Source organism: Clytia hemisphaerica, unplaced genomic scaffold (assembly GCF_902728285.1).
Source record: "Clytia hemisphaerica strain Z4C2 unplaced genomic scaffold, Clytia hemisphaerica genome assembly, whole genome shotgun sequence".
Taxonomy (NCBI): domain Eukaryota; kingdom Metazoa; phylum Cnidaria; class Hydrozoa; order Leptothecata; family Clytiidae; genus Clytia; species Clytia hemisphaerica.
The window spans coordinates 465,622-480,415 of record NW_027104054.1 but is presented as its reverse complement, the minus strand read 5'-3'; the positions used below and the strand labels follow the sequence as shown (position 1 = coordinate 480,415).

At 33.7% G+C, this 14,794-nt stretch overlaps 1 protein-coding gene across 1 annotated transcript in view; it reads right to left on the bottom strand.

The window, feature by feature from the left end:
• LOC136811994 (small G protein signaling modulator 3-like) overlaps positions 1–7,642 on the bottom strand; it is a 32,119-nt gene extending 24,477 nt beyond the window's left edge. Inside the window, exon 1 of the mRNA XM_067068599.1 lies at positions 7,324–7,642. Coding sequence (XP_066924700.1) covers positions 7,324–7,525 — 202 coding nt within the window. The 5' untranslated portion in view covers positions 7,526–7,642. The remainder of the gene's footprint in view (positions 1–7,323) is intronic.
• Between the last annotated feature and the right edge of the window lie 7,152 nt (positions 7,643–14,794).

The following is a 14,794-nucleotide window of genomic DNA, read 5'->3' as shown; positions in this document are numbered from 1 at the left end:
ATCAGAAAATTCAACATAAACAAAAACTTGAGCAAACGGCTTTAAACCTTCAAAAGATGTAGAAAGAGAATCCCCTTGATGAAAGTCCTGTGTTTGATTTGCCGAGTTAAAAAAATAAATAACGGAAATTGAAGCTTGCAAAAGATTTACACTGGAAATATGGTACAACTACACTGACTTATCACTTGAGCCGCCATCTTGAAACACCACATTATGATCTGTAAAGACAACGCACGCTAAAAGTACCCAAAAAGTCAACCCGATCGGAAGAAAGTTTAGAAATCAAAGTGAGATCGGGAAATCGGAATAAAAAAACAACTCTTAAGTTGCGGCGGCGGCTGGAAAAAAGGGATTTGAAGGGTCATCGGGGCTGACCAATGAAGCAATTCTACTGGTTACATTCAACTTCCAACCAAAAACATGGCTTCATTTCTTTTTAGAGCGAAACGGAATCATTACGTGCGAGCATGGTCTAAGAATAACATTATCTTTTAGAGCGTTTTTAACTGTTTAGTGTCAATTTCCTCTCAGTACGGCTAGAACAGCTCGAAAATTTCTCAAAATGACATCTTTTTGCATCCAGTATGTGGTGGATGTTGAATTTAGGCTATAACTTGGATGAAAACCTAAGAACACATGCTTTTTTATAAGAATAACTTTTTTTATATAAGAATGTTCATGATGAAAATGGCCAAAAAATTAAGAATAATGCTAAGAATGTCACCATCATGGAATTTGGCTACTCATGCTAAGAATTTCATCAATTATAAATTGCCAATTACCCTCAAATAAGGCTCACTCCTTACACAAAAATGTCATTTTATGCTTGAGACGTATGTTCAAAATGTTAAATCTAGTCTGAATTAGGATCCTAACCTAAGAATGCTGTAAGAATATTTTAGGATGATTTTCCCAAAAAAGTTAAGAATATCCATGCGGGTATCCATGATGAAATGGATTTACACCAGTGTCAAAAAAAGCGTGTACGGTAAAAATATTCTAGGATTTTCCCTGGAAAGTTAAAAATTGCAAATAAAATGGAAATTCACCGTTCTTATAAAATAAACGTGTAGTAAATAAAAATGGTCAACAAACCGCGTATGACAGCATTTTGAAAACTCTGATAAACTTCTTCCATGTACTGGTCCATAGTGATAATGTGTATCACTTCAAAAATCGATCAAAAAAACTTTTAGAATAGTTATTAAGAAATTTGAACAAGTTCAAATTCTCTCTCCAATTGCTGATTCATCAAATTATAGACGTGGTTAATAACTTTTAAATTTCAATTTCATTTTTCCTCAGAATATAAGACACTCTTTCTTTAATAAAAACTTTACAGACTAGAATTTTTTCTAAATAAAAGAAATTCACACTTTTTCGATAAAATGAAGTTATGTGAATTTTTTAAAATTGATTCAAATTTTGTTCAAGAAATTTACTTTTTCTTGAAAAATTTAAACACATAAAAACAACACTCTTATAATATTGACACAGGCTTTCTTCACGAAAAAATAAGAAGAGTCTCCACAAAACAAGAACGAAGAAATTTAACCGACCGTGTAAACATACCATTAAAGCATGTTTTTCAACAACATTTTCACATTTCTTCAACTTTCGAACACATAAAGCAATTCTAATTATCATATGGTAGAATGCGTTTCAAATTACGACACGCGTATATCTTAGCAACCGAGAAAGATGATTGGACTGAGAATAGGGAAGTCCGCTCACGTGGTAAAACATACACACTTTTTTATGAGAATACACGTTTTTGATAAGAACAAACTATATAAGAACACAGGGCTGCGATGGCCAAAATGTTAAGGACAAGTTAAGAAAAATTATAAGGTTTTGCGGACTTTAGAACACCGAATGGCATAGGAAAATGGACAAAAATACTCAAAAAATGGCGAATATAAGGACATGTTAAGAAAAATTTTAGGCTTAAAACTCAAAAGGTTAAAGAACATCCGAAGGCTTCAAAATTTTTGGATATTCTTTTAAAAAAACGTGTATACTCTAGATAAGAATATTCGTGATTAAACCGGCTAATAAAAATATACAAAGAATACCACCATCATGGAATCTAATAGCTGAACATTATGATTGCCATTTTTAGAGCATTTTTACTTGTAAATTGCCAATCATCCCAGCAAAGCTCAAACGCTCACAAAAACTTATATTTTTGCTTGGGATATGTATTAAAGGTTTTTTTTTAATAAGACCATCCAAAATTATTGAAGCTTTCGGATGTTCTTAACTTTTTGAGTTTTAAGCCTAAAAATGTTCTTAACATGTTCTTATTTCACCATTTTTTGAGTATTTTTGTCCATTTTCTTAAGAAATCAGGTGTTTTAGAATCGTGAAGCCTTAAAATGTTCTTAACACATTCTTTTAATATTTTGGCTATCGAAGCCTTATGTTCTTATATAGTTTTTTCCTATAAAAAAAAACGTGTAAAAGTTTTCTAAACAAGTCTTAGTAATTTTTTGAGACTGTATTCAGAGGCGATCTGAAGGCTCCCCTACTCGAAGATGAAGGAAAGACGCGATTCCCCTTGCATTGCCCCACTTACCCTTGAGACTACCACCGTAAACAAAAGTCAACATAAGGAAGGTTCAATTTCAGATGTCCTGCTCCCATGGAACATATTTTGTTTAAAGAAAAGCTCAAAAACTCCAAAGCTCTAAGAAAGGGTAACCTTTTTAATAGCGTACACTTTTTAATAAGAGCAATGAGGCTCAAAATCGCAAAAATAAGAACAATTTAAGAACAATGCTGAGCCTGAAATTATTCATTTTCAAGCAATTTGGGGGTCAAAGTAGTAAAAATTGGGTATAACGCCTTAAATACCTCAATAACACCCTATAAATAAGAACATGATAAGAACAATTTGAGGCTCAAAGTGCCAAAAAGAATAAGAACAGTCAAGCCTCAGCAAAATGTTACTGGTTCTTATAAAAAAAAGTGTATACACACACCGAGTGTCATTGGAATGTCCACCACCCTAAACTTTCTAAAAAACATCATTCCTATCATCGCAACATCAACGAACTTTTATATCTTTGGCCAAAGCAAGGTTTTTCGTCAAAGACAGAAAATGGATTTTACACAATAAAATATGCACATAATTATTGAAAACTTCTGGTGAACTATGCAGAACTTTGAGGCAGAAAAGCTTCGTTATGTACTTTTATACAGAGACATAAATCCCTCTGAGAAGCAAGACAAAAACGAAGAGATTCAAGTACACAACAATGCTAACTTCGTGTTAACTCTATAATATGCTGCTAACCTTGAACGTAAAGTTGTTTCTTGCTCCACAAACCAGTAGATAACCATTCACCCACTAAAGATAGCCTATCAACTTTGTCAACAAGGAAACCGAAATGGTTAGCTTGGAACCTTTTTCTTATATCAAAAGTCAGCTCATCAAACTTTTCCATTTTACGATTTGACATTACAGAAAACTGGTAGATTTTAAAACGGCCAATAAATAAGGATCAACTTTTTCGAAAGATTATACACATTTATAAGTATCGTATCTCGTCTTTTCATGTAGGATTAGAAAACATCGCCACTGCGATCATTTCAAAAAGCGAACAGTTAAATTTTGTTTCAAAAAGATGTAAAAGATGCTCTTTGTTGTAAGAACAATTTCTTTCAAACAATAATCAATAATTTGTTTGATAATAAATTTCTGAAATTGCAAAGTTCTGAGATTTTTACATTTTCTGTAGTAATCACCTAAAAATGCTAAACCGAAAATCGGATCCTTTTTTAAAACCAAAATATGTAAAAAACAGTAAATTAGAGGCTGTATTAGTACAGGAGGAATAAGTATCATGAATTCACCAGAAAATGTAAACAGCCTTAAAAATACTTTAGTTCTAATAAAAAACACATGATGATTTTTTCAGTATTATCATCCTGAAAAACTGAGCAAATCTTTAAAATATGAAAGCACAGCATGACTTAGACGGATTAAAAAGTGGGCTTTTCCAGAAATACTCAGTGCCCCCCCCCCTGTTGAGGATATCGGATATCCAGGGAGTTAACGATTTCTGTTCAAAAGCGGATATCCAGAGGTAAAGTGTCTTTTCATGTAAAAAATAAGATATCCAGGGGTAAGCATCTTTGTAAGAGAGGTTATCCAGGGGTAAGCATCTTTGTAAGAGAGGTTATCCAGGGGTAAGCATCTTTGTAAGAGAGGTTATCCAGGGGTAAGCATCTTTGTAAGAGAGGTTATCCAGGGGGTTGAGCATATTTCAAAGAGTGGTCTATACTAATAAAGTAGGATATCCAGGGGGGACGATACTTCGAAAAATCAATATCCTCAACAGTGGGGGTAAATTCTTTTTCTGGAAAAGCCCAAAGTGGCATCTACAATCTCTTATTCGATCTTTATGTGGGCCCCTACATATCTTATTCGAATTAAGGCCTGTTTCCATCGATCGCGCGAGCGTGCACGGTAGGCCAAAATTTCCTAAAATAGCACATCGACGTCACTATTTAAATTGTCTTGTACACAAAATGTGTACGCTCTTGTACGCTTTTGTGCTCTTTTCTACGCTGAAAATTTTCAACTTTTTTGAGCGTACAGGAGCGCACATCTCAATAGATAATTTTTCAACCAATCAAGAAAGAGAAAAACTGCTGAGTAAACAAAAAATTATAAACATACAGATTGTGTTCGAGTCCACCTCTTTGTTGATGGAAATCAAACATTGATTGCGCGGAGTGTGCGGCCAAATCTATTTTAAGAATTTTGGCCTAGCGTGCACGCTCGCGCGATCGATGGAAACAGGCCTTTACAGAGAGTAATATTAACCGCTTTTTAGCTGAGCGGACAAATATTTTAGCTCGATTTACAGAAAGATTCGAATAATAGAGATTCGAGTCAGAGAGAGTTTACTGTATTCAAAAATTAATTTGAAATCACTATAAAGCAAAAGTTGTTAGTGTCAAAAAATCAGAAAAGTACAATGAGCCAATCAAGAGAAAAAAAAACTCATGATAAACGCAAAGAAGCACAGAAGGAATAGACCTTCCCCACAAAACAAACTGAACTGTGACATTAATTAGATTAATCAAAATCTACATTTTACATATTTTACGTTTTTAAGATTTGCCTGAAGATTGTCACCAAGTGGCATGTAACTGCCAGTAGCAGAATAAAAAAGTTTATCCCGCATCAGTAAGATTCTAACGATTTCATTGGTCAAAAGACATCACGTGGAGGTGGGATATATACCGTATCTGTCTCCCTCACGTTCGATTGAGAAAACAAAGAAGACATTGCATATTGACGAATGTGCTTTCGAATGTTTTGATCAAAATTCGAATGTTTTGTTTTGAAAATAATTGAAATCGAAATTGAAATGGTCGGGGTTGAGAAAGTCAACAAACAGAAAATCTTCAAAGTTATTTTGATTTTTACTTTTCTTGAGTTTGTATGGATACAGCACGACTTTTAATTGCTATGTTATAAAATGCAACTTTCATGGATCCCACTTTCACTGTTTGATTTACTTTGTAGCTCTTTGATGTAAGTATCTACTTGATGGATAGTTCTGAATTTTGTTCGTGCTTTTGGAAAAGAAGGACTTCAACGGGATAAATCCGTTGCACGGTCGTCTCGAGGTGGGATACGGAATATACATATATCCCGTATCCCACCTCGAGAAGACCGTGTAACTAATAGTCTTTTCTTCCTGACTGACATTTTACAGAAGTTAATTTTTAGTGGGTTTCGGGAAGGGTCTATTAGCATTAGGGAACGTGCGTACGAACGAACGAACGAACGAACGAACGAACGAACGAACGAACGAACGAACGAACGAACGAACGAACGAACGAACGAACGAACGAACGAACGAACGAACGAACGAACGAATTTTATGGTATGGACACCGACAACCGGCCTTATTTGAAATCGCTTGCATTAGTTAGTCATTTACTGTTACACGTTTTTTTATTAGAACACCTAAAATTTGGCTGAGCCTGGATGTGCTTATTATTTTAGAAATTTTCAGCCTAAAAATGTTCTTAAATGCGTACTTAATTTTTCAGACTACTTTAAATCGACAATATCATGCAAAATAAAGAGGACTTAAAATTGGTAAAATTTGGACAATATTTGACTCTCCATTTAAAACAATCCGTGCCTAAGTTCGGTTGAGACTGCTTGAAAAGAGGAAAAAATTGTAGTGTTTTGTCATTTTTTTCCAATAATAAAAAAAAAACGTGTACAGCGCCCTTAAGTTATTTGAAACCATAGTATAAGAAAGCCGCGGCTGGAATATGTACCACATTGTCTTTTGAGTTAATTGCTGTTCCATCTCTGTCTCCGAGCTCTATAAGAACATCAATATGCTCAGTTTATTATTGGTAGATAGTTTTTGAAATTTTTCTCTTATTTTTCTTCACAAAAATTTTTTTATTGCTAAATATCTTTGAATCTGTACCCAATAGAACACTTGAACTAATTTTGGACATATTTTAGGGGTATTTTGTGGAAACAATAGTTTTTCGCCAAAATTGAAATTATAAGAATCATATTCAAAATGACAACTTTCCTGTCAGTTTGAACGATAAATTTTGAAGGTACTGGCTTGAAATTTTCACAGAATTATCTTGATGTACTTTTTTATCGATTTCTAAAAATATTTCACTGGAATATTGTGAAGGCATTCGAGGCACTTTATTAATTTTTGAGTTCTTTCAGCCCAGGCATTTTGTGCTTGTTTAAATTTCTTATTGTTGATCTTTCCTTTACAATGATTTCATAATGCAAGTGTATTATCAAGGGCATATCGTTAATGTTTAAAACGCACTGAGAAGTAAGTATTAACGACAAAGCAATAAAGTTCACCATTAAAGATGCTACATTACTGATTTCTTGATCAACAAATAGTCATGAAATACGACAGAGATAGAACAACAGAAATTCAGATGTTATCATTCCAGCTGCGGCTTTCTTATACTATGTTGAAACTAAAGTGAACAGCTTCATTCACATTTTGTAGTAGAAATACTTGTTCTTTTTGTAAAAAGAAATGGTGGTCTCGAAATCAAGTTATAGTGCCAATGGAAAGTATTCAAGTTATGGAAAATTTACTATATACCTTCATTACACTCACAGAAAAACTTCTACCAATGTGTAAGAAGGTGAAAGAATTGATCCTTTACTAATCCATAAATTAGATAAAGGGTTTCTAATTTTAATAGACGCGTTCCAGTTTTGAAGAGATTCGAGTAATGAGGTTCGAGTTATGAGGTTCGAGTTATGAGGTTCGAGTTATGGACTGTTTATTATACCTCCATCTAGTTCTTCAATATCTCGATCAAGGTCATCACAATCACACTCACAAAAACACAACTCTTCTTCATCTACCAATGTGTAAGAAGGCGACAGAAACGATTTTCTATCACTCCACAAATTCTGAACAATTTCATCTCGAATATCTTGTAGCATGAAAAACAATGACATCTTTGAACTGATAACATATTTTAACGACATCTTTTTAACGAATTATTTTCCTTTTTTAACGGTAAAACTATAGTGAAAACTCTTGGATGCATATAATGCTTTTTGATTATTCTCGAAGTGCCTTTTTTCAATACAACTTCAACAAATATAAAATGAACTAATCCATAAGTAAAATTATTGGCCAAATTTGAAATTAATTCTCGGTTTGTCTGGGTCACTAATTCCCAGAAAGTGTAAATAACCAAACGGACTAAAATCTAGAATTTTAAAATTCTTCAATGTTTATAGTGTGATTAATTAATTTACAATTAAGTCTCATTCATGATAAGTCATGAATAACTGAGCCTCCTGCCTGATAAAAGTAAATCTAACGTATACAGTTTCACCATTAGTCCGTATAAAAATCCCCGGTCTGGGAGCCTTTTGTTTCTTTCCATTGTTTCTTACTTGAACTTGCGTTTTAGAAATTAGTTCGTTTTGCTCGCTTTTTGATCTTTTGATCATGTGATTAAATCTTAAACCAATCCAAAGAGGTATACTTGGTAACGTGATCAAAAACTGAGCAAAATGATTTTTATCTTTGGATATTATAACAAAGGAAAAAGCTAACAAAAAGTAAAAAAAAAAAAGCTTCCAAAGTTTTTTATACGGACTATGGTTTCACAGTTGCTGAGATTACGTTCATGCTGAGGTTGAAGTAGAAGTAGAAGTAGAAATTAATAAGAAGCTGGTCACCTTCCAGCTACGTTCTCAGTTCCTTTGTATCATAATAAATAAAGTGTACTTTAAATGACAGGAACCTGGGCACTTGTAAAAAAAAGGGAAATTAAATCCATGGTATTTAACAGCCACTGATGTGTAACCATTCTTTTATAAGAATCTCTAAAACTTTTGAAGCCCTCTGATGTTCTTAACATTTTGAGTTTCGAGCCTATATGTTCTCAGCGTGTTCAAATTTTCACTATTTTTAAGTATTTTTATCCATTTTCCTAAAAAATCGGGTGTTTTAAGTTCTCAAAGCTTTAAAATTTTATCAACTTGTTTTTAGCTTTATGGCTATCGAAGCCTATGTTCTTATATAGTTTGTTCTTATAAAGAAACGTGTACGAGCATTATGCACTCGGCCCTATTTTTTGCTTCCGTCGCTTAGTTGATCCAAAAGGATTTTGGTCGTCACTGTCAGCTAATGAGGCCTATAATTGTTAACCGTAAAGAAATACTTAGAATGATAAGTGCCGAGTGCAAAATTTTAGATTTCTATGCTTTGCTTTTGAAAAGATAGAGATGCTTTTATCGAGTCTCCATATATTATTTCAGAATTCCCGGGGGTTTAGATAAAATATGGCAAATTTTCCTTAAAAATTTCAAATTAGGCACATTTTCACTGAATGGAATACTGAAATAATGAAAAAATTGTGAAATATTTTGACACCATTTCTAAGACATTATAGAATAGGCCTGAAGCCTGTTCCAAATTGATTTACATGTCAATCACACAGTATAATCTGATATTTCCAGACAAAACCAAACCCGCATCATAAATGATCAATAGTTGGGTGAAGATGAGTCTGCAAAACAGCTATTCGACGCTATCTGGAGCTTAGAACATTACTATTTAACAAAATCAGTAATTTGTGGTGACATAGTGCTCTATACCAAGGTAGAGCTAAATTCAAAAATTCAATATTTCTTTAAAAAATTAAAACATTACATACTGCTTCAGGCCAGAGAGGATCATCAGATCATGAAGGTAATGTGTGAATGTATGTATGAATAAAAAATTTGAGCAAATTCTATATGTAAAACATACAGGGTGTCCCTAATTAAAGTATCGAGTTTGAACATGCGATTGAGTAGAAAGTTTTATGTGCATCTTCACAAAATTGTATTTTAAGCTATCCCTCTTTTTTCTTTTTCTTTTCTTCTTTTTTTTACGATTAATTTATACGTTGTAACTACCTTTTGTAATAAGCCTGTGTGATGGAGAACGTTCTTATATTTTAGCGATATCACACACAAACTTTTCTACTCAATCGCATGTTCAAACTCGATACTTTAATTAGGGACACCCTGTATAAGAAAGTAATTAACAGGCTATAAAAGTGATTAAAAGTAATAAAAGTTCAGTTGATTGGCTAAAGAAATATGAATGGTAAAAATTGTGTCTAGGGAAATAAAATGTATTGATAAGAGCATTGTAATTAAAAATGTTAGAATTATCACACATCTGGGGGGACTGTTTTGTAATTTTCCAAAGAAATTTATTTACGTGCCTGCATTTTGAAATCAATTCCGATTTCGTGTTAACGAGTTCACGTTTAGAGGTGAATACTACTACTATTTGAAAATGTGGCAGGCATGGGAAGCAGTTCCGGTGCAAAAACAAAACTACTGATACGAAAGTTTACGGCGAAAATAGCTTTCATTGCGTTTTTGCAATAATTAACAATAATAAGGAATACTTAGATCAATGAATGACTGACGCATTGAAGTAACGTGCAGAGTGCAAAATATTTGATTTATGCCTAGTCTAAATCGCAGAACTATATAAGGTAGTATGTGGATGAACGCAGCCTAATTGGCATTAGACAATTGATAAAATCTCGAGAAAATGCCAAAAAACTGTTTTTCCGGCATATTCCCGGCATTTTCGGCCGGAAAAAAAATTTTTCTCGAAAATCTGGCTCCGTCACATTTTGGGTTTTGAGATTTCCTTCAATAAATTAACTTTTTTACACTTATTATTTTCTAAAATATTTAAAAGATCTTTATCATAATACTAAATATAGTTATTTCTGCGATCGTTTCTTACATTTTAGACTGGTTTCAATAATTGTAATGATTTTAATAATCATATATGGCATAGTAAAAAAATGGCAATTTGAAAAACAATCTTATACAAAAACAGGAAGTGCAAAATCAAAAGCTTCAAAATTAGACTAATTTCGATGTCTCGAAGTGCTTCGTGCAAAACTTAATCGAAATTTTTAATTGCAAATAAATTTGATCAATCTCGATTGGCATTCGATTGACCTCAAAACTGATATCCGATTGAACTCGATGGATATTCATTTAAATTCGATTATTATCCATAATTGAATTCGTCAAATTCTAGTTTTAAGAAGCTAGCGAGTGAACTGGTCAAAAATTGATGTGACATAAAAGCGGTACGGCCAACATCGCGTAATGGAGTCCATGTGGTCTAATCACGTGACCTTATTTGTTTCTACGTGGGAGTCCTCTCTCAAAGAAAATAACACACACATAACAACAACAAAATGAAAACCAGAGAGTGTAAAACTTATTGTGATTACACTGTACAGTATTTGACTTTACTTTACGGAAATAAAATGTATAAAAGAATCTTGGAAAGAAACTAAAATTTCGAAGGATTATCAAAATTAGTCCCGTGACTACATTTTCCTCCCATACTTTTTGTACTACATGTTTTTTTTTATACAAGCATAACGCTTATAAGCATATGAAGGCTCAGATTTGGAGAATTCCTAAGCATAGCATAAGCATATATGTCAGCCTTCAATATTTTTCAAGTGGTCATTTTTTATCTGTTTGAAAAGGTTTGGTAGAGGTCAAGTAGAAAAAGACATTCCACGGGCTAGCTGCATATTCCACTGCTCTCAAAATCTGAACAAATTTTTACAAAATTTCTGATATTTCACTAAAAATTTGGCTCGGGGTGAATCATAAGTATGATTCATAAGCATATAATAAGCATAAGCTATGCCTGGATGCTTTGAGAACTTAAGTATACACGAGCCTGACCAAGAGGCATACACTTGCTTATAAAAAAAACAACATGTATACGAAATGTTTCTCAATTAATTTCAACCTCTCAATTTGTTCGCGAAACTGTAAGCTCCAAACTTCAACACTGTGAAGCAGTCCCGGGGTGGGGGGGGGGGGGCAGTCAGGCAAATTGACCGACGGGTATGTGCGGCGGTTCAGGGTATGTTTTTCAAAATATCAGGAATGTACTGTATGGGTGGAAATTTCAGCAAATCTAGCTCGAAAATCTTGATTTTTTTTTTTGCTCTAAAAAAGTTTAAACTTTGAAAAAATGCACTGTAAGGGTATGAATTTCACCGATTTTTTTCTGCACTGCAAGGGTGCGATTCTAAAGTCCATTTTTCCCCAATCCCCCCCGGGGAAGCAGTACAAAACGAAAGAAATGAATACAGTCGACGCTCTCTAATTCGACGTTCTACTATTCGATATGCTCCATTATTCGATCGTACTGGAAGTCACCCTCAACAAGAAACTCTCATAAACGGCGCTCCCTTATTCGATAAAAACCCAATTCCCCTTGAAAGTCGAAATAAGGAGGTCAACTGCACTTCGAGCAATACAGGCAAGTCTTTTTATTCCAAACCTCTAGTATTCGAATTTTTCTATAATTCGAACTAAAATATCTGCCCCTCAGCTGAAAATTGGTTTAAAATCATTTCTGTAATTCGAATCTTCTTTTAATTCGAAGAAAATTCTTGTCCATAGATGGTCGAATTAGAGAGATTCAAATTGCATTTCAAGCAAATAGATACTACGTACGGAATGACGAGTAAAAATGATGATAAAACATCATCTTTTTGATTGAACAGCAACAAAAATTCTTCAAGCAGCAACAACTTTTGGAGGAGACGGTACTATTTTCACTAGAAACGATTTTCGAGACAACAAAACCAGAAGTGAGTTTTCTTTTCTTCTTCTTGATTTTCTTCATAAAATATCGCCGTTCATTGTTTTCCATTGCTTTCTTTATTTATTTATTTAGTATCGTTGGATTGGTTGGATAGCAAAAAGTAAACACCATATACGTGGGTTGTCGAGTGTTTGTTTATTCGTGGAATTTTTGCTGTGTTTTGAAAGTTTGAAAAAGTTCTCCGACAACACTTTACATATTATGGAGATAATCAAGACTAATGAGTTAATACAGCTAGAGAATTTAGTAAATTAGTGTATTTTTAGTGTAAAATTCGACGTAACTAAACTTTATGCTAGAAGATTTGGATGTTGCTCAAGGCCATAAACTTATTAATCCGAATGTCAAAAACCACCCTAAATCATTTTGTTTCCCTCTAAAAAGAAAATAATTTTGATTATTCGTAGTCAAATTTTATCCATTCAATAAAAATTATAGAAAACAAAATCAACATCTTTTCAATAGTTTTTCCATTTCCAAGGAGAGTTATAGATATAAAATCCAACAAAAAGAAGACGATGCTAATTACATAAAGCACACTCGAAGCAAAAGTCACATTCAAACTCTACCCAAAGATATTCCATTCCAAGTTTTATTTCAAGGAAGAACACACATGCGAGGTAACAACAGTGTCATATATCAAACCAAATAAAAACTAAAACAAAATCAAGAAATATTGACTTTTAAAATTACTTTTTTTCGAAGTTTTATAAAATATTAATAGTATTTTTGTTTGCTCAGAAAAAGCTGGTCACTGAAAGGCCTTACAAACTTCAAAACTAAAGAAGTCATTATCATTGACTTTCAAGCCAATTAGACCCTCTAAAGACAGTCAACTGCCAGGTACCAGGACCCGGCGAACGGCGAAAGCACGAAAATATTACAATTCACCGGTCTAAATATCCGGTTCGATTCAAGTGCATATTAATGTACTTGAATCATTGGGCTTGCTAAGAATTCACCGGCCTAGAATCTAGAATTCACCGAAGCTAATTTTCAGTCACCAGTTTATTAAAAACAAGCAAAACTGCCTCCCTGCAAAATAGAGGTGACACTCGAGCGACGTTTCGCCTGATCAGGAGACAAGTGTGCTGACACCAAAGCACGTTAATGGGAAACTGCAATGATTTATTATGATCCATGGTAGAATCGCTCGGGATGTGCAAAACTTCCGACAAATCTGATCATTTTGAAGTCTCAAGCCTGCTCATATGTTATGATGGGACAAAGGGACAATCTCAGATTCTCCTACTACGAAAGTCGTCAAATCGTGCTAACTAAAATTCTTAAAGGAAATAAAAAATGGAACATACCTATAGTATTGATACCACCATAGCCAGAGGGTGAATCTTCGAAAATTAAATTCTTCACATCTTTCAACACTTTGCTCATTGACATGATATAATTCTCCCTGAAATATAAGAAAATAATGTTACGTGAATATTTTTTTCACCAGGAGCAGAAAATGTGTCTGGTATGACAAAGACACTAAAGCTACGTTATTTTCCAGGACCCACGTATTTTCTAATCGCCAAATTATAGTGTATAGACAGACAGTCAACCAGACACTAATCTTATAATCAGATCATCCATTCTACAGATACCACTCTTTTGCTCTAAAGGATATGGCGAATGTGACGATCTGACCTGGTTGTTCAGCCGAAACATTCAAAACCAGGTTGCCTTTTGCTTGGAAACGAGATCGAAAGCAACTGGGTTCTATTGTTTATATATTGTTTATGTATATAATTGACAGATGATTTGGTGCGATTGTTTAGCTTTAGCCAATCAACGCACTCAAGAAAAGCTTATTTAATTTAATACTCATCCCAAAACCTGGATGAAAAAGTTCAAACCGGTGCTCCAACCTGGGCAGATTCTCTAACGGAGCCAAAGTATCAGAATCTGCTCGGAGATTAGCCAGACTGACAAACAAACAATATGACAGACAGAAAGATAGACAGACAGACAATAAAATGAAAAAAATCTGCGGTTATGTAAAGAATATAAACGATCAGGCTTCTAGAGAGTATTTTTTCAACACCCAGAGATGAGCCCCAAAGTTCCATGTTATTCTTCGAGAATGTCAATAGGTAGATTCACTAGCGAAAGCATTCAACTCGTATAACCGAAAAATTCAAATACACAGAGCGTCCCTCAATTTATGAAACGCCCACACGTCAAATGGCTAGGTAAAAAATGTGCAATTTAACCATTCAGAAAGCAAAGCATACCAACACAGTTCGCCCCCGTGATTTTTCGTGATTTTGACAAAAATATCTTTTTTAAGTAATTTTCACCAGATTTCAAAGGTAAAGCAACATCAACCTAAATCAAAATCAATTACCAGCCAACATTTTAATCATAAATTGTAATAAATTTACTTAAAGAAAGATACATCTAGAGTATATCTTGAAATTCAAAGCATTAAAGGTAATTTGGAATAATTAAGAAGCAAGAAACTGGTGATTAAAAAAAGAGGAAGTAACTTCATTAATCCAAATGACATGAAAAAGGAATTTAATGACTTCCACAAAATCAATAATTAAAGAAAAAGAAAAAGAACGGATGCCTCAAATTTC